The 20,025-nt window shown below is 42.2% G+C and overlaps 2 protein-coding genes across 3 annotated transcripts in view; one reads left to right on the top strand and one right to left on the bottom strand.

Annotated features, from left to right (window-relative positions):
• Positions 1–434: 434 nt before the first annotated feature.
• LOC115105741 (protein YIPF6-like) lies at positions 435–7,722 on the bottom strand. Its single transcript, XM_029628074.2, has 7 exons — positions 7,637–7,722; positions 7,019–7,147; positions 3,856–3,934; positions 3,491–3,533; positions 3,247–3,372; positions 1,302–1,459; positions 435–1,033 (listed from the first exon to the last, which is right to left on the bottom strand). The coding sequence occupies exons 1-7, from the start codon at positions 7,667–7,669 to the stop codon at positions 894–896; spliced, it is 708 nt and encodes a 235-aa protein (XP_029483934.1). The 5' UTR covers positions 7,670–7,722; the 3' UTR covers positions 435–893.
• A 7,661-nt stretch (positions 7,723–15,383) lies between these two features.
• The window catches only part of LOC115105740 (oligophrenin-1), a 51,167-nt gene continuing 46,525 nt past the window's right edge, over positions 15,384–20,025 (top strand). Inside the window, exon 1 of one of the 2 annotated variants that reach the window (XM_029628073.2) lies at positions 15,384–15,894. In XM_029628073.2, the coding sequence (XP_029483933.1) occupies positions 15,741–15,894 (154 nt within the window). In that variant the 5' untranslated portion in view covers positions 15,384–15,740. The remainder of the gene's footprint in view (positions 15,895–20,025) is intronic. The other variant, XM_029628072.2, reaches the window with a different exon arrangement.

Here is a 20,025-nt window from a genome sequence, read left to right as displayed (position 1 = left end):
CTGGGTTTGACGGATGCCAGGAAAACGCTACCTCCCTGAATGCATAGTGCCAAATTTAAAGTTTGGCGGAGATAGAATAATGGTCTGGGGCTGTTTTTCATGGTTTGGGCTAGGCACCTTAGTTCCAGTAAAGGGAAATCTTAACGCTTACAGCTTACAGTGTCCACATACTTATGGAAATCTAGTGTATTTCACAAATTGCTTCACTGCGTAATGATTGTATGAGCATGTTTAATGACCGTTTTAAATCTAATTTCAACTGATTGAAATGAGTTGAGCAAGTGTTGCAATTGTTTCATGTTGTTCAATTTGTAAGTCGCTCTGGATAAGAGCGTCTGCTAAATGACTTAAATGTAAATGTAAATGTAGTGTACTGTATACATTCTGGCATCTCATATTCATAAGTAAATGGCAATAGACCATGACACATACAATATAGATCACATGGTCCCCTTTATTCCTGCTAGTCTACATGTTATGATGAATTATTAACATTACAGTGGGGAATGTGCTTAGTGTAGGAACCTTAGTTAGTATTTACAATTTACAAGGCAGGAAACAATTGAGATAAGTAATCTCTTCAAGTGAGACACAGAGAGCTTGTTAAATCAAGCAGATAGGCTTTTCTGACATCCTTATAGGGACTCACTGACACTTTTGTCCATTGTACTCCACTGTATTTCTTAGCTATGCTTAGCAATAATAGAGCCACAAAAAAAAGATAGAGGCAAAGCATTGTGCACTATGGTTAATATCTCACCATTTTCCTTGTAGCTCCAAAGAAAAATACAATGTTTTCCATCAAAAGTACTCCCAACACTCCACTCAACTTTCACAAATGGCAAGGTGTTGATTTGTATCCTTCTATTCCAAAAGGATTGGGAAAAGTTCAGTTAGAGATAAGTCCACTGTGACGCAGACGGTGAGAATGTGAGAATCATCCATCCAATGACAAAGTAAAAAAGGAAGACAGGATACACCACCAAAGCTTTGCGATTGGGAGGCTGGCAATCTGCTAAGAAAGCTGTAGAGGCTGGGGGGAATTCATATACATACATACAATCATGAGTTATCAGTGACTTGTTTTATGATAAGATTAGACAGTAATAGTATATTCAAATGTAGTACTAATGTTATGAGGAACATTAGAAGGTGAATCTTTATGCAACAGCGCCACCTACTGGAAGTCAGTATGACTGCAAACAGTCAATGTGTTTGTAGAGGCGTGTTTGCACCAATAAATATAGCCAACTAAATTTAAACAAATATAATTGTCTCCTTATGAAAAGGACCTTCCTTACCAAACGTGGACCAACTGAATGATGCTGTGACCACAATTAGTCGGACGATAAAGCTGAACCCCCAAGACCCACCCAGCAGCACTAGCCTACAGACGACCATTGCCACAGTCAGAGGCATGATGCAGTAGCCTAGCACACACAGGCTCTGGAAAAAAGATCTAGAGAGGGAGGGAAAACAGGCATTTATAAACAAGGTTTCAATTAATAAATTAAATTAAGGAACTAATCATATTACAGTATACAGTGGGGCAAAAAAGTATTTAGTCAGCCACCAATTGTGCAAGTTCTCCCACTTAAAAAGATGAGAGGCCTGTAATTTTCATCATAGGTACACTTCAACTATGACAGACAAAATGAGACGAAAAAAAAATCCAGAAAATCACATTGTAGGATTTTTTATGAATTAATTTGCAAATTATATGGTGGAAAATAAGTATTTGGTCAATAACAAGTTTATCTCAATACTTTGTTATATACCCTTTGTTGGCAATGACAGAGGTCAAACGCTTTCTGTAAGTCTTCACAAGGTTTTCACACACTATTGCTGGTATTTTAGCCCATTCCTCCATGCAGATCTCCTCTAGAGCAGTGATGTTTTTGGGCTGTTGCTGTGCACCACGGACTTTCAACTCCCTCCAAAGATTTTCTATGGGGTTGAGATCTGGAGACTGGCTAGGCCACTCAAGGACCTTGAAATGCTTCTTACGAAGCCACTCCTTCGTTGCCCAGGCGGTGTGTTTGGGATCATTGTCATGCTGAAAGACCCAGCCACATTTTATCTTCAATGCCCTTGCTGATGGAAGGAGGTTTTCACTCAATCTCACTCACTCATTCTTTCCTTTACACTGATCAGTCGTCCTGGTCCCTTTGCAAAAAAACAGCCCCAAAGCATGATGTTTCCACCCCCATGCTTCACAGTAGGTATGGTGTTCTTTGGATGCAACTCAGCATTCTTTGTCCTCCAAACACGACGAGTTGAGTTTTTACCAAAAAGTTATATTTTGGTTTCATCTGACCATATGATGACATTCTCCCAATCTTCTTCTGGATCATCCAAATGCTCTCTAGCAAACTTCAGTCGGGCCTGGACATGTACTGGCTTAAGCAGGGGGACACGTCTGGCACTGCAGGATTTGAGTTCCTGGCGGAGTAGTGTGTTACTGATGATAGGCTTTGTTACTTTGGTCACAGCTCTCTGCAGGTCATTCACTAGGTCCCCCCGTGTGGTTCTGGGATTTTTGCTCACCCTTCTTGTGATCATTTTGACCCCATGGGGTGAGATCTTGCGTGGAGCCCCAGATCGAGGGAGATTATCAGTGGTCTTGTATGTCTTCCATTTCCTAATAATTGCTCCCACAGTTGATTTCTTCAAACCAAGCTGCTTACCTATTGCAGATTCAGTCTTCCCAGCCTGGTGCAGGTCTACAATTTTGTTTCTGGTATCCTTTGACAGCTCTTTGGTCTTGGCCATAGTGGAGTTTGGAGTGTGACTGTTTGAGGTTGTGGACAGGTGTCTTTCATACTGATAACAAGTTCAAACAGGTGCCATTAATACAGGTAACGAGTGGAGGACAGAGGAGCCTCTTAAAGAAGAAGTTACAGGTCTGTGAGAGCCAGAAATCTTGCTTGTTTGTAGGTGACCAAATGCTTATTTTCCACCATAATTTGCAAATAAATTCATAAAAAATCCTACAATGTGATTTTCTGGATTTTTTTGTCATTTTGTCTGTCATAGTTGAAGTGTACCTATGATGAAAATTACAGGCCTCTCTCATCTTTTTAAGTGGGAGAACTTGCACAATTGGTGGCTGACTAAATACTTTTTTGCCCCACTGTATGCATGTTTAAATGCTCTCATGTCAATATTTGTAATACTGGAATAATTTCACCATAATGATTGGAAGCCAGCTATAAAGTTGGGCAGTTGGAAATGACAGACACGTACATGGTGCCTCCCAACAGCTTCGAGTTCAGTGTGATGATGACAGATCCAAACCAGATGATCACAAACACCTCTGCAAACTGGGGCCCTCCGTCATCCTTACTGTCAACTGAACCCCCCTGCAGCATCCTAAAAAAGCAGGAAGGAAAGATTATCAATCCATAGCTCATCCTTCTCTAGTCATCCTTCATTCTCAAAGAGTGTTAGCAGTTATATTCTGCTACTACATTGAAACGTGAATACTCACAGAGCCAGTGTCACGCAGAGCAATAATGGTCCCCACAAGTCCCCTGGAAAAGAAGACGAAGTAAACACAATATTCCTACTAAAACATCAAACACATTTAGCATCGTCACATTTTCCTAGGTAGTATTGGAGAGAGCTAAAATAATATTAATACACCTGGCACATTTTGTTTGCCACATTTTCCTAGGTACTACTACAAATGTAATTTAATATAATGTTTTTCATATCATTATACTGTTATCCTTGTACACATTGGTTAAATATATTACCAAGTTAGATACAGCTTTGTCATATCATATACCACTTGTTCATTGTGTTGGAATAGTTTAAAAGATTAATTCATCTTTCAAAGTACACAGTACTCACAGTCTCTCAGTAGCGCTGAACTCTTCTTGGGATACATCACATGAACAAACTTTTTGCCCACTGCTTTCAGATCTCGCAACTGTAAATGAGACATGAGGGAGATTTTAGAAGTGCCATGTATCAGGGAAGGGCCAAATTAAAGGTGTCATTAAATGCATACATTTTTATATTACTATCAAATAATTTCAGGGTAAAAGGTACCTTTACTGTAATAGATTTCAAATAGGCAAAAATAGCTTTTTAACTAAAAACTATTTCTCAAGCCAGAATAAGAGTGGTCTGAGTGGGAGGGGAAAACTAAAAACTAGCCGTTATTGGCAGAGAGGTTTGGAACTCTCTTTGTTATGTCTATTTTCCACCAGATGGGTCTAATCCTGAATGCTGATTGGTTAAAAGTGCATACCAGCTGGTGTCTATTCCACAAGTTACCACCAGCTAAATCTGATGTTAAAATGCTGATTTACTCTGTTCCATCTGACAGCACAATCCACTGTCTCATCAGCCCAACCAGGCACTTAATAAACTTGAGCTCCACTATAAAAAAAACATTAGACATTATCTCACGTCTTGTAGACTAACATCTTGTTTTCAACAGCGGAGATTTGTATAAACCTTGCAGTCTGTCTCTCTGACATTTCAACATTGTTTCAATATTCAAATTCCATCTCCTGCTGTCCCATAGTAATGAACGTGTCAGGAGTAGAAATCATGAATCAGCTGGCATAATTTTATGGATATATACAAATAAATGTAAAAAAAGGTAAAAACAAACGAAGTGCAGCTAGTTTGCAGTCTTCCCAGCTTCAGTTTGAAGTGATTGTGTTAGCTTTGTTGTCGACTAGCTCCTTTAAACAACAGTGTCCTGATGAGAGAGCACAATGTCTATGTCAGGCGAAATCACACCTCATTAGCTCATTGTTATGGATGTATCCAAATAAATGTTACTAGAAAACACCTTAAACATATGCAAATGCAGCTATTTTTCTGTTATTCTTGATGCACTTTTTGAAGTGACTGTTTGCTAGCTGGAGTTGGCTAGCTAGTAAGCATGGGATAAGAATGTTGCCAGCCAGTATGACAATGGAACATTTAGAAATAATTACTGGGTCACGTCCATAGATACAGAACAAAAACAATGAACAACTGGGTCGCGTCTCTGGCAACCGAATTGATAGAACGAATGACCAGCCTGCTTGGGTAGCAACCCTAGATTTGTGTCGGGACAATATCTTGTGGAAGGATGAAATAGTATGAATAGTTTTGAAAAGAAAATATGTCAAGCATTATTTGAATATGTTGGTAACCCAACGTATTATAAGTGATAATGCCCTCTTAGCTGGTGTTTGGAGGATATATTATCACAGTTTGCCAAACACCAGCTTGTCAGGCGTTATCACTTAATTATAAAACAGGTTGTTCAAATCCTGGATGCTGATTGGTTGATAGCAGGCAGTTATTCACGATAATTCCCGCAAGATGCCTTAATTCAAATTGAAATAACAATGTGCATCCACTGTCCCGCAGACCAACCAAGCATTCATAAACTTAATCTCCCCTTGAAAAAAAAAAGTGTCAAGACATTATTTCCGCATGCTTCTTGCCTAGCATTTGGTTTGGTACAGTGGAGGTTAATGTAAGCCTCGCTGTGTGCCCATCTGACCTATGCAACATGTTGCAGTTTATTTTTGCCGTCTCCACTATGCCATGCATGACTGTGACGAGACTGGCAGCTTCTCTGAGACAAGATAATTAATTTGTCTGGATCATTATAATGGATTTTTCCAAAGAAAATGCACATAGCTTGCTGTTATTTCAGTTGCTTGATGCGATTGTGTGTAGTTTGCTGCTAAACAAAGGAGGAGTAACAGAATTTTCCTAGCTAGCCTTCATAATGAACTTTAATGTTATATTATTGACTTGACAATCTGCTGGTTTTTGCTTATTTATACATTATTTAACAAATCATTATTTGATGAAGTTCTTGTTACCCATTTATACAATATGTATGAAAACATTATTTATTGAAGTTCTTGTCTCTCATCATCATTGAACCTATGCTAGCTAGCTACATGCCAATTATTTGTTTAGCATAGCATCATGGGATGAATAGAATGAACGACTGGGTCAAAACATCCCAAAATAATTAATGACCAGCCTGTTTGGTTAGCAACTTCACAACTAACAACTGGCCTTTGCCCCCGACTATATTGTCTGGTGGAAGGATAAAATCAAACTAATCAAATTTACTGATTTATTTTATTTCACCTTTATTTAACCAGGTAGGCTAGTTGAGAACAAGTTCTCATTTACAACTGCGACCTGGCCAAGATAAAGCATAACAGTGCGACACAAATAACAACACAGAGTTACACATGGAATAAACAAAAGTCAATAATACAATAGAAAAAGTCTATATACAATGTGTGCAAATGAGGTAGGATAAGGAAGGTAAGGCAATTAATAGGCCATAGTGGCGAAATAATTACAATATAGCAATTAAACACTGGAGTGATAGAAGATGTGTGCAAGTAGAGATACTGGGTGCAAAGGAGCAAAAATAATAATAATAATAACAGTATGGGGATGTGGTAGTTGGATGGGCTATTTACAGATGAGCTATGTACAGGTGCAGTGATCTGTGAGCTGCTCTGACAGCTGGTGCTTAAAGCTAGTGAGGGAGATAAGAGTCTCCAGCTTCAGTGATTTTTGCAGTTCGTTCCAGTCATTGGCAGCCGAGAACTGGAAGGAAAGGCGGCCGAAAAGGTTATTTAAATAACCTTTTTTAATGAAAACATGACGTTAATCTTTTTTAATGTTGGCAACCGTTTTATAAAAGCAATAAGGCCCTAACAGGGATTTATTACACGATAATCCTCTGGTTTTCATGTTTTATTACTTAATTAACCAATTTTTCACATGGTGATGTCACCATAGAAAGCCGAAACTCCCATCCATGCAAACCTGCTGATTAGAAGATCCTGTGTAGATTGTATTTTCAACCAGCAACTATCAGGCAATAAAACTGATATAAATCCTTCATACTTTTACAGTGTTCGCTTCATCAGCTGTTGTACAATTTGATATAAAACACAGGGGGGTACACATTTTTGACTGCACTGGGCCTTTAAAGATTAAAGTATGTACACAAAGAGGGAAATCTTACTATGGTATCTTTGACAGGTTCATCCAGTGTGGAGTATTCTTTGTCCTGACTCGGTGTTCCAATAGGGACATTGATCTGCCCCTCAACAGGAATGTCCCCTGAAATGGACACATCTGACAAACCTGCAAACTGGAAATAAGAAACATAGGTACAAATAAATTAGACATTTGGCTCTCAATAAATAGCTTAGCTATAAAGTTAGTTTCTATATGATAATTCAATGCGGTCTTATTACAATATTTGGTTTGGGTGCTGCTGTTGGCACATGCATGGTGGAGAGCTAGCTTGGCTAAACAGGCATAATACAGTAACGTTAGATAGCTACTGTTCTCCCTCTTGCTTCGTTCCGCAACGAGTCATTGTTTACATGGCTAGTTAAAGAACTCATCGATTCTCTCTCCAGGTTTTGGAAGCCATTGAGAACTTTTGCACATTTACTGAACATACAACAATGTTACTGTAAGCGTTTTCCTTTCCATGGAGTGTTGGTCAACACCAATGTTGACATTCCCTCATCTGTATTTAATATTAACACCACGCCTACAAAAACATTCATGTATACTATGTAAATGTGGTATATATGAACACGAATAGTTACGTTATGTGCTTTCATCTTACCATAAGTTTACTTGTCTCCTCCACTTCAGCCATTTTCTCTGTCGACCGACACGGATATGAAACGTCATCCAAATGTTTTGACCAGGATGTCAAGTGCCTAATGCTGCGTTCTAACCAGGTGGGAAGGTGGTATTTACCAGTTGTGAAATCGTAAATATCAGTTGGAAAGTTTCCACATGCTAACTTTTTAGCATTTGTGGCACAAATCCCATTCAAGACATGGGACCGATATTAGCATTTTTCGCATATCATGTCCAAATCATCCGAAAGTATCTCAGATTGATTGACAGCTCAGCATTTAACACCATAGTGCCCTTCAAACTCGTCATCAAGCTCGAGACCCTGGGTCTCGACCCCGCCCTGTGCAACTGGGCACTGGACTTCCTGACGGGCCGCCCCCCAGGTGGTAGATAACAACATCTCCACCCCGCTGATCCTCAACACTGGGGCCCCACAAGGGTGTGTTCTGGGCCCTCTACTGTACTCCCTGTTCACCCACGACTGCGTGGCCATGCACGCCTCCAACTCAATCATCAAGTTTGCGGACGACACTACAATGGTAGGCTTGATTACCAACAACGACGAGACGGCCTACAGGGAGGAGGTGAGGGCCCTCCGAGTGTAGTGTCAGGAAAATAACCTCACACTCAACGTCAACAAAACAAAGGAGATGATTGTGGACTTCAGGAAACAGCAGAGGGAGCACCCCCTATCCACATCGATGGGACAGTAGTGGAGAGGGTAGTAAGTTTTAAGTTCCTTGGCGTACACATCACGGACAAACTGAATTGGTCCACCCACACAGACAGAGTCGTGAAGAAGGCGCAGCAGCGCCTCTTCAACCTCAGGAAGCTGAAGAAATTTGGCTTGTCACCAAAAGCACTCACAAACTTCTACAGATGCACAATCGAGAGCATCCTGTCGGGCTGTATCACCGCCTGGTACGGCAACTTCTCCGCCCACAACCGTAAGGCTCTCCAGAGGGTAGTGAGGTCTGCACAACGCATCACCGGGGGCAAACTACCTGCCCTCCAGGACACCTACACCACCCGATGTCACAGGAAGGCCATAAAGATCATCAAGGACAACAACCACCCGAGCCACTGCCTGTTCACCCCGCTATCATCCAGAAGGCGAGGTCAGTACAGGTGCATCAAAGCAGGGACCGAGAGACTGAAAAACAGCTTCTATCTCAAGGCCATCAGACTGTTAAACAGCCACCACTAACATTGAGTGGCTGCTGCCAACACACTGACTCAACTCCAGCCACTTTAATAATGGGAATTGATGGAAATTGATGTAAAAATATATCACTAGCCCCTTTAAACAATGCTACTTAATATAATAGGTACACTTAGGTACACTTCATAGGTACACTTTCACACTGAACCTCACTCTTCTGACCCGACTGGTGAGAGAACACCTGATCCAGTTGATGAGACGTGCGTTGATGCCCATGGTCGCAAGTTTGTTCACCAGAATATCAGGATGGAATGTGTCGAAAGCAGATAAAAACAAATCTACAAAAAGTATTGTGGCATATGAACGTGGTTTATCCAGATCATGTAGATTTGATGGAGGAGGAAGACCGGTGCATCTTCAGCTCCACGGCCTGGTTTATATGCCAGCTGGAACGGGTCCAGTAGGCTCTCTGTGCAGGAGAAGGTTGGAGCGAGCCGGTCGCATCCGCGCTTCGGTCTGCAGGTTGTATAACTTTTATAACTTTTTCATTACATTTCATTATAGTACAACGGTCTGATTTGTCTAATCTTAGCAATTTCTTCTTAGCTAGCTACATAGTCGTCGTTGTATCAAAGATAATTGCGTAATTATCGTATTTCGTCGTCTCCTATCTGCCCAACACGTTCACCGTCTACCGTAGCACTGTAGTAACTATCACACTCAACTGAACGACTTGATTAGTGTAGTGTTAGCTAGCTACATAGTTGTCTTTGCTGTCTTCGTATCCAAGATAATTGTGTAGTTTAGAGTGTGGAGTCTTAGAGTGATAATTGCGTTATTATCGTATTTCGTCGTCCTCCTATCTGCCTAGCAGCTAGCCAGCTAGCATACGTTCACCGGCTACCGTAGCACTGTAGTAACTATCACACTCAACTGAACGACTTGATTAGTGTAGTATTAGCTAGCTACATAGTTGTCTTTGCTGTCTTCGTATCCAAGATAATTGTGTAGTTAGAGTGTGTAGTCTTAGAGTGATTATCTTAATTCACCGAGGTTAGCTAGCCAGCTATTTTGTCGTCCTTAACGTAGGAGACACTCCTAGCTAGCCAATAGCCAGCCAACGTCTACTGAATAGAACTTTCGCATTCCGGTCGCATTCCGCTTCGCTCCACAGGTAGTATCACATTTTCATTTCATTTCATTACAGTCCCAACGGTGTGATTTGTTTGATCGTAGCTAGCTACATAGCTAGCTACATAGCCGTCTTTGCTTCAAAGATAATTGTGTAGTCTAGAGCGATTTTCTAGGTTAGCTAGCCAGCTATTGTCGTTCTCCTAACGCAACGTAACGTAACCAACACTGCTAGCTAGCCAGCTAGCCCCCGAAAAGCAGCATTGTAGAAACTTCACACTCAACGGAACGACTTGATTAGGGTAGTGTCAACAACGCAGCTAGCCTACCTCAGCAGTACTGTATCATTTTAATCATTTTAGTCAATTAGATTCTTGCTACGTAAGCTTAACTTTCTGAACATTCGAGACGTGTAGTCTACTTGTCATTCCAATCTCCTCTGCATTAGCGTAGCCTCTTCTCTAGCCTGTCAACTATGTGTCTGTCTATCCCTGTTCTCTCCTCTCTGCACAGACCATACAAACGCTCCACACCGCATGGCCGCGGCCACCCTAATCTGGTGGTCCCAGCGCGCACGACCCACGTGGAGTTCCAGGTCTCCGGTAGCCTCTGGAACTGCCGATCTGCAGCCAACAAGGCAGAGTTCATCTCAGCCTATGCCTCCCTCCAGTCCTCGACTTCTTGGCTCTGACGGAAACATGGATCACCACAGACAACACCGCTACTCCTACTGCTCTCTCTTCGTCCGCCCACGTGCTCTCGCACACCCGAGAGCTTCTGGTCAGCGGGGTGGTGGCACCGGGATCCTCATCTCTCCCAAGTGGTCATTCTCTCTTTCTCCCCTTACCCATCTGTCTATCGCCTCCTTTGAATTCCATGCTGTCACAGTTACCAGCCCTTTCAAGCTTAACATCCTTATCATTTATCGCCCTCCAGGTTCCCTCGGAGAGTTCATCAATGAGCTTGATGCCTTGATAAGCTCCTTTCCTGAGGACGGCTCACCTCTCACAGTTCTGGGCGACTTTAACCTCCCCACGTCTACCTTTGACTCATTCCTCTCTGCCTCCTTCTTTCCACTCCTCTCCTCTTTTGACCTCACCCTCTCACCTTCCCCCCTACTCACAAGGCAGGCAATACGCTCGACCTCATCTTTACTAGATGCTGTTCCTCCACTAACCTCATTACAACTCCCTCCAAGTCTCCGACCACTACCTTGTATCCTTTTCCCTCTCGCTCTCATCCAACACTTCCCACACTGACCCTACTCGGATGGTATCGCGCCGTCCCAACCTTCGCTCTCTCTCCCCCGCTACTCTCTCCTCTTCCATCCTATCATCTCTTCCCTCTGCTCAAACCTTCTCCAACCTATCTCCTGATTCTGCCTCCTCAACCCTCCTCTCCTCCCTTTCTGCATCCTTTGACTCTCTATGTCCCCTATCCTCCAGGCCGGCTCGGTCCTCCCCTCCCGCTCCGTGGCTCGACGACTCATTGCGAGCTCACAGAACAGGGCTCCGGGCAGCCGAGCGGAAATGGAGGAAAACTCGCCTCCCTGCGGACCTGGCATCCTTTCACTCCCTCCTCTCTACATTTTCCTCCTCTGTCTCTGCTGCTAAAGCCACTTTCTACCACTCTAAATTCCAAGCATCTGCCTCTAACCCTAGGAAGCTCTTTGCCACCTTCTCCTCCCTCTTGAATCCTCCTCCCCCCCCCCCTCCTCCCTCTCTGCAGATGACTTCGTCAACCATTTTGAAAAGAAGGTCGACGACATCCGATCCTCGTTTGCTAAGTCAAACGACACCGCTGGTTCTGCTCACATTGCCCTACCCTGTGCTCTGACCTCTTTCTCCCCTCTCTCTCCAGATGACATCTCGCATCTTGTGACGGCCGGCCGCCCAACAACCTGCCCGCTTGACCCTATCCCCTCCTCTCTTCTCCAGACCATCTCCGGTGACCTTCTCCCTTACCTCACCTCGCTCATCAACTCATCCCTGACCGCTGGCTACGTCCCTCCCGTCTTCAAGAGAGCGAGAGTTGCACCCCTTCTGAAAAAACCTACACTCGATCCCTCCGATGTCAACAACTACAGACCAGTATCCCTTCTTTCTTTTCTCTCCAAAACTCTTGAACGTGCCGTCCTTGGCCAGCTCTCCCGCTATCTCTCTCAGAATGACCTTCTTGATCCAAATCAGTCAGGTTTCAAGACTAGTCATTCAACTGAGACTGCTCTTCTCTGTATCACGGAGGCGCTCCGCACTGCTAAAGCTAACTCTCTCTCCTCTGCTCTCATCCTTCTAGACCTATCGGCTGCCTTCGATACTGTGAACCATCAGATCCTCCTCTCCACCCTCTCCGAGTTGGGCATCTCCGGCGCGGCCCACGCTTGGATTGCGTCCTACCTGACAGGTCGCTCCTACCAGGTGGCGTGGCGAGAATCCGTCTCCTCACCACGTGCTCTCACCACTGGTGTCCCCCAGGGCTCTGTTCTAGGCCCTCTCCTATTCTCGCTATACACCAAGTCACTTGGCTCTGTCATAACCTCACATGGTCTCTCCTATCATTGCTATGCAGACGACACACAATTAATCTTCTCCTTTCCCCCTTCTGACGACCAGGTGGCGAATCGCATCTCTGCATGTCTGGCAGACATATCAGTGTGGATGACGGATCATCACCTCAAGCTGAACCTCGGCAAGACGGAGCTGCTCTTCCTCCCGGGGAAGGACTGCCCGTTCCATGATCTCACCATCACGGTTGACAACTCCATTGTGTCCTCGTCCCAGAGCGCTAAGAACCTTGGCGTGATCCTGGACAACACCCTGTCGTTCTCAAATAACATCAAGGCGGTGGCCCGTTCCTGTAGGTTCATGCTCTACAACATCCGCAGAGTACGACCCTGCCTCACACAGGAAGCGGCGCAGGTCCTAATCCAGGCACTTGTCATCTCCCGTCTGGATTACTGCAACTCGCTGTTGGCTGGGCTCCCTGCCTGTGCCATTAAACCCCTACAACTCATCCAGAACGCCGCAGCCCGTCTGGTGTTCAACCTTCCCAAGTTCTCTCACGTCACCCCGCTCCTCCGCTCTCTCCACTGGCTTCCAGGTGAAGCTCGCATCCGCTACAAGACCATGGTGCTTGCCTACGGAGCTGTGAGGGGAACGGCACCTCAGTACCTCCAGGCTCTGATCAGGCCCTACACCCAAACAAGGGCACTGCGTTCATCCACCTCTGGCCTGCTCGCCTCCCTACCACTGAGGAAGTACAGTTCCCGCTCAGCCCAGTCAAAACTGTTCGCTGCTCTGGCCCCCAATGGTGGAACAAACTCCCTCACGACGCCAGGACAGCGGAGTCAATCACCACCTTCCGGAGACACCTGAAACCCCACCTCTTTAAGGAATACCTAGGATAGGATAAAGTAATCCTTCTCACCCCCCCCCCCCCCTTAAAAGACCTAGATGCACTATTGTAAAGTGGCTGTTCCACTGGATGTCATAAGGTGAAAGTACCAATTTGTAAGTCGCTCTGGATAAGAGCGTCTGCTAAATGACTTAAATGTAAATGTAAATGTACACTTCAACTATGACAGACAAAATGAGAAAAAAAATCCAGAAAATCACATTGTAGGATTTTTTATGAATTTATTTGCAAATTATGGTGGAAAATAAGTATTTGGTCAATAACAAAAGTTTATCTCAATACTTTGTTATATACCCTTTGTTGTCAATGACAGAGGTCAAACGTTTTCTGTAAGTCTTCACAAGGTTTTCACACACTGTTGCTGGTATTACATAGAGTAATGAGTAAGGTTCTGTGTTTTCACATGCAAAAGAGATTGCTTTTAATAAGAAGTATTTCTGTCTGTAATAAAGTCATTTTGTTGGGAAAAACTCATTCTGATTGGCTGGGCCTGACTCCCCAGTGGGTGGGGCTGTCTGCTAAGTGGGTGAGCATATGCCCTCCTAGGCCCACCCATGGCTGCATCCCTGCCCAGTCATGTGAAATACATAGAATAGGGCTAATAAATTAATTTCAATTGACTGATTTCCTTATATGAACTGTAACCATAACTTGGCATCCGAGTGGCGCAGCGGTGTAAGTCACTGCATCTCAGTGCAAGAGGCGTCACTACAGTCTCTGGTTTGATTCCAGGCTGTAGCCAATAGGGCGGCAATCAATTGGCCCTGTGTCATCCGGATTTGGCCGTCATTGTAAATAATAATTTGTTCATAACTGACTTGCCAAGCTAAATTAAAGTTAAATAAACAAATACAATTTTTAAATCTTACAAATTGTTGCATGTTGCATTTATATTTTTGTTCAGTTTATTTCGAAAATTCAAACATATATTTGATGGAAAGATATGTTGTATGTTTCTGGATGATGCTATGCTGCCTTGTTGACAACATGACCAAGCAGCGCAGATTACTGTTCGATTTGAGAAGGGTACTCCTACCTCACCGCCTTTAACTGTTTAAATCCCGGGCCATAGACCGGTGTCTAGCGACTCAGCATATTCGAATCTGCCCAATATCAAATAAAATGTTATTTGGTTGTGTACATACATTTTGCAAATGTTATCGTGAGTGTAGCGAACTGCTTATGTTCTTATCTCCAACAGTGCATTAATACCTAACAATACTACACACGCAAATCCCAAAAAAAGAAAATAAAGGAATTTAGAAATGTAGAAAAATTTGAACGAGCAATGTCAGAGTCTGGAATATAAATATATATATATATATATGCTGGTGTGTATAGACATTTTTATAGAAAATGTGTTTACAGCAGCAGTAAATAATAATTCTGCATTCATAACAAATTGGCAATTACTAGTTGTGAATTCGTAAATACCAGTTGTATGCATATACTTGCTTTGAACTTGTTGAGAAATGCTGATTGGCTAATGGCCAACAAGCTTCGTCAACGATACACTAAAGGTACAGCTATCATGCTTTTAAACAAATTATATGTTCAAAATCTATATTAATAGATTGCGTTTTATAAATAATGTTTTGTTGCATTTAACTGTGGAAAATGCTGTTATAGAGGTAATATCCTTATTAGGGGAGGTCAGCATGTGGGAGAAGTTGGAGCTCAGAGATGACAGAGGAGTTTCCCACTAGTTACTAATTACCAGTTGGATTTTTCCCAGTCGTTTATTTTGAACATTTATGAACACAGCATATTAGCAAATTATGGAACATTTGACTATTCAAGAGCATGGGCGTTGGGCATTATTATGGTTGAAGAGAACAAAAACGTATATTGTCTTGCCTTGTCAAGTTGACACGAGTAAGCACAAATTAATAGACAAAGGCAGTCAAATATCACAATGTATTAACATATCTACAATTTTATATCATCAAAATCGTGCATATGGAAAATATTTTGTGTAGCTGTCCCTTTAAGAATTCTACTATGGGTGTGAAAGGAGGATGTGCTTGGCCAACCCGCTTTTCGCAAGTCACTATTTTAACCCCCGCAAAAAGGAAAAAGTATCCAAAGGAAAAATACATTTATGAGATGTAAAAAACGGGACCCAGATATACTCGAAGATACTTTGTAACAAAAATCACCTAACATTGTTTATTCGATGAATGAATGCATCAAGAATCTCTCATCAAGAATTACTGCGTTTCACGGGTCCGGTTCGACTGCATTCGTTTTTTGAGGAGCGGGCTAACCAAATCTCAACTTGGAAAATTGATCAACAATGTTCTGCAATATGTTGTTTTAATCCGAAGACTTCTCATTCTAACATCTAGGCAGCTGCACAGCATTCTAAAAATAAGTAATGGGGCATCCTCCGCTTGAGTTCAGCGACTGCTATGGGGATAGTCCGGATTTTAGAGAAAGACTCAAATGCTATGAATTAGAATTGGAAAGAACAAGCAAATTTCTCAAAGATGTCATCAAAGATGGCAACAGTGTAATCAATGCAATCAAGGGTAAGCTTCTCTTTTTCTCCCCTTTTTAACGTTTTACTTAATAGGCTGTTTGTGGCTCACCTACCCACTGTTTGTAGGAGAGGAACCTCATTGTTGGGCAATTGTTTCCAAAAACAAAGCCTGCCTGATGCTTTCACTTGACCACTAGATAATCTGATTAGATATGGTGAAGCAGAGCCTGACAGATGGAAAGAATCTACTCTAGCCAATTTGAAAGATGCACACTGAGTAGTGGTGTGAAAAGGGGAGAGGGCTGGCCCTCTCCAAATTAAACCCATCTGATCCCCCCCATCTGTTCTGATGGATTACTGTAAAAATACATGTGTGAATGCACTTCAACCACACGTTCATAATTTGCTGAATTACGAGAACACAATTTCAACCAATTTATCAGCCTAACATTGAACTTTTCTTGGTAAGAAATGAGTGGATGGCAGTGGGCTGTGACAGCAGAATATCCTTTATGCAACCTATTTAAGATGTCAAAAACATGACCTGATAGACAACCTAAAGCTACATTGTAAATTAACTCTGAACTCTATGACTCATCCCATGCTGACTTGTGCATGTTTACCTTTATTTAACTAGACAAGTCATTTGAGAACAAATTCTTATTTTCGGGTTAACTGCCTTGTTCAGGGGCAGAATGACAGATTTTTCCTTGTCAGCTCAGTCATTCGATCTTGCAACCTTTCAGTTAGTAGTCCAATATTCTAACCACTAGGCTACCTGCCGCCCCACATGTGACTCATGCACCTTCTATCCTATGCTTCATAAAGTCAGTCCAAATCCACAGAGCACTGATGGTGGATAGCCTATGGAGTCAAGATCAGGAATCATTTAGTCCTTATGTAGGTGGGAATAAATGTTTCAATCATTAGAAAAATATGATCTGATGTTTGCAGCACAGTCTATAACCACACCCAAACCACGTGCTAAACAAGCATAAGTAAACAATGGAAGCCCTTAGTGATTCCTTATTATACACAAGATGAACTTGTAGCATACGTTATAACCATGTTTTTGTCAATGTTGTCGTGCTCTGAGTTTATTATCCATGCCATGGTCCTGTCTCTTTTCCTTCCTGTTTTCTCTCCACCAAAACCACTGCCATATGATATTCTACTCTGCATATAAAGTGAGAGTGCTGCCTTTGCAGGTCTCAAGGAAGCAAAAATGTAAAACTCATCAACCAAATAATTTATGCTGACCAGTGTTTGCCCTTGTGTTTACAGAAACTTGGTTGATGCCTTTTGCACTGTTGGAGTTGATCTTACTTAAGCTACTGAAGGCTAACCTCAGTATTTCACCAAAGTACCACTGTGCTAATCCCAAACGTCAGCTCTTGGACATTCTCCATGAGTACCACTGCCTCTTGGTATAGGACCAAATGACTGGAACAGTATTTGCATTGTTTGACCCACCAAGATTCCATTCCGTAGCCCAATTCACCAATGTCAAGCTTTTTATCTTGAAAACAGAAACTGCCATTGTAAAGAGAGATGAAGTGCTGAGTAGGGGATATGTCACTTATTCAGTCTTGGTGATAACTGGGGGTCACTTGAAGAGTGTTCATTGTCGAGGTACAAGGGATTGGTCTCAAATAAGAGTCCCCGTCCCCCCCTATGATATACTGATTTATCATAAGTCATAGGCCTAACAACACCCATCTGGTGGTGCAAACAAGTCCACAGTGAGTCCCCTAAGATTTTTTTAGTAGCGGTGGTAAAGTTAGTGCGTGTGGTAGTGGGCGTGGCCAATGGCACAGTCTCCAACCATACATTTTAGAGACCCTCTTGGTTGCTGAGACATAATGTTGCTGTTTTAAAGCTGCAATTTTACACATTTGCCATGGGGCAGAGACTTATTTTTTTATTTTAAAAGCTAATTTCCTGCAATTCCACAAATTTTGCAATGGCTTGTGCCGTGTTATGTTTGAGTGACTAAAACATTATAGCAAAGTCAGTGGGGGCTCCAATAAATTGCTCCATTATCGTTTCTTCATAATTTATATCTGGTTTTAGTCATTGATGTTCACACTGTTTTACCATCCTGAAAATATTATCATATCTTTTTGAAGTGGAGTTAATGATATATGTAAGTACTGTAGGTAGCGTTTGCTAGCGCTAGTCTGCTGTACCTGAGTAAAAACAGTATTTTTCATCCTATAGCTTGTTCTCCAGCTTCTTTTTAAATAGTGAGCCAATAGGTTTTCAGCACTTTTATTTACCTGACTGATCAAAATGTTCTCATGCTTTCAAGCTATGATTCATTATTGATGTCACCTCTTATATCCAGTTCAATCAGTGTCGATGAAGGGGAGGAGACTGGTTAAAGAAGGATTTTAAGCCTTGAGACATGGATTGTGTCAGAGGGTGAATGGGCAAGACAAAATATTTAAGTGCCTTTTGAACAGGGTATGGTAGGTGCACCGGTTTTAGTGTGTCAAGAACTGCAACGCTGCTGGGTTTTTCATGCTCAACAGTTTCCTGTGTATCAAGAATGGTCCACCACCCAAAGGACATCCAGCCAACTTGACACAACTATGGGAAGCATTAGTGGTCCAGCATCCCTGTGGAACGCTTTTGATGCCTAGTAGAGTCCATGCCCTGCCGAAATTGAGCCTGTTCTGTAGGCGAAAGAGGGTGCAACTCCGTATTAGTAAGGTGTACCTAATGTTTTATACACTCAGTGTTGTGTGAAACTCAGGAGGTGGACTTTATAAAAAAAATGAAAAACCCTAATTAGAGCTTTTCCGTTGACTGCAAGGATGGGTTATTATTTCAAGTTTTTCTTTTGTCACATGTGCAAGTACAGTGAAATGCCTTTCTTGCTAACTCAAAATCTAACAATGTGTCATGACGTTGTCATAAACCTACCCCCCCAGGCCAATCATAAATACCTCTTCCCCCCTTTTCCCTCTCTCTACCCTACTGAGGTTACATTTGCAAAACCCTTGGTTAACATAGAGATTCTGGGAACATCAGTAGGTGGGGGGAAATTAACTATATTCTGGTAATCCGAACAATTGAACATATGCAGCGGTACTTAATGAATATGATGTCAGTTCGGTTGTCATCTGAGACATTTTCATCAATGATAAGATGACATAAACTCTACAGTGGAAAGTCTACACATCAGAGTTATCGGATTCACATGGAATTGTTGTTCAATTTAAATGTTTGAATATGAAATTATTTGTGATGGGGTGAAATGTGATTTTAGCTTCTAAAATGTGACATTTGGGTTTTCATAAGATAGGGCTGCTCAATCAGTGGCCCTCTCCTGTGAAGGGACAAGGGCTATAAAACTTTTCAAACACACCCTCCTCTCCCTTCCCAAATAAGCCCTTGACGACAACTTAACTTCCTGTTCCGATGATGTGAGGACGACGATCCTATGTCAGAATGGTTCAGATAATAACTACAGAATGAAGCCAACATCAGCGTGAGCTTTGGTTGAGAATGGTATGAACTTTGAACTCTTATTCACTACAGAAGTGATACCTCCTAGCCGTTGAGTTAGCAACAGCTGCTGCAAACGAGGGTTAGGAAGGAACAGGCAACACGGTCTTCCATCTACCACCAACCTACTGAAGCGCAGCTCAGAGTAAATATTTATTGCATTTTCCTTTTCCAAATGGGCGGTAATTTAGATTGCATAAGATACTGTATTTACAATAGCATAGCTTTTTCCCTTTGTTCCTCAGTCTCCCGCTCTTTCACTCAACCCAGCTCCTTTTCCATTGTGTAACAAGCTGTCATATCTGTTCCGCCCGCTAGGGACGTTTTCCTTTATGATGTAATTTGTAATAAAGTTATGATTAATTGTGTGCATGTGTGATTCTGTGTGATTTAGTTAGGTATTTAGTAAATAAATAATTAAACCCAATTTTGTATTGCTGATTCAACTTGTTAGCCAGGGTTTGTGCAGATAAAATCATTTGAATTGAGGTGACGATTGATATTGACTACTATAGATGTAAAATATTACTAGGTCTTTAAGAGTTTATTCAGAAGATAACAGCTCTATAAATAGTATTTTGTGGTGCCCGACTCTCTAGTTAATTACATTTACATGATTAATCAGGTAATAGTAATTACGGAGAAATGATTTTATAGAATAGCATGT

This window comes from Oncorhynchus nerka, linkage group LG22 (assembly GCF_034236695.1).
Source record: "Oncorhynchus nerka isolate Pitt River linkage group LG22, Oner_Uvic_2.0, whole genome shotgun sequence".
Lineage (NCBI taxonomy): Eukaryota > Metazoa > Chordata > Actinopteri > Salmoniformes > Salmonidae > Oncorhynchus > Oncorhynchus nerka.
This window is presented reverse-complemented; position numbering and strand designations above follow the sequence as displayed.

Coding starts and splice junctions, on each gene's coding strand:
- LOC115105741 (XM_029628074.2), bottom strand. CDS start 7,669: ATGGCTGAAGTGGAGGAGACAAGTAAACTTATG. Junction 7,148..7,636: donor AGGAGACAAGTAAACTTATG/GTAAGATGAAAG, acceptor TCTTATTTCCAG/TTTGCAGGTTTGTCAGATGT. Junction 3,534..3,855: donor TTCAGCGCTACTGAGAGACT/GTGAGTACTGTG, acceptor CTTCTTTTCCAG/GGGACTTGTGGGGACCATTA.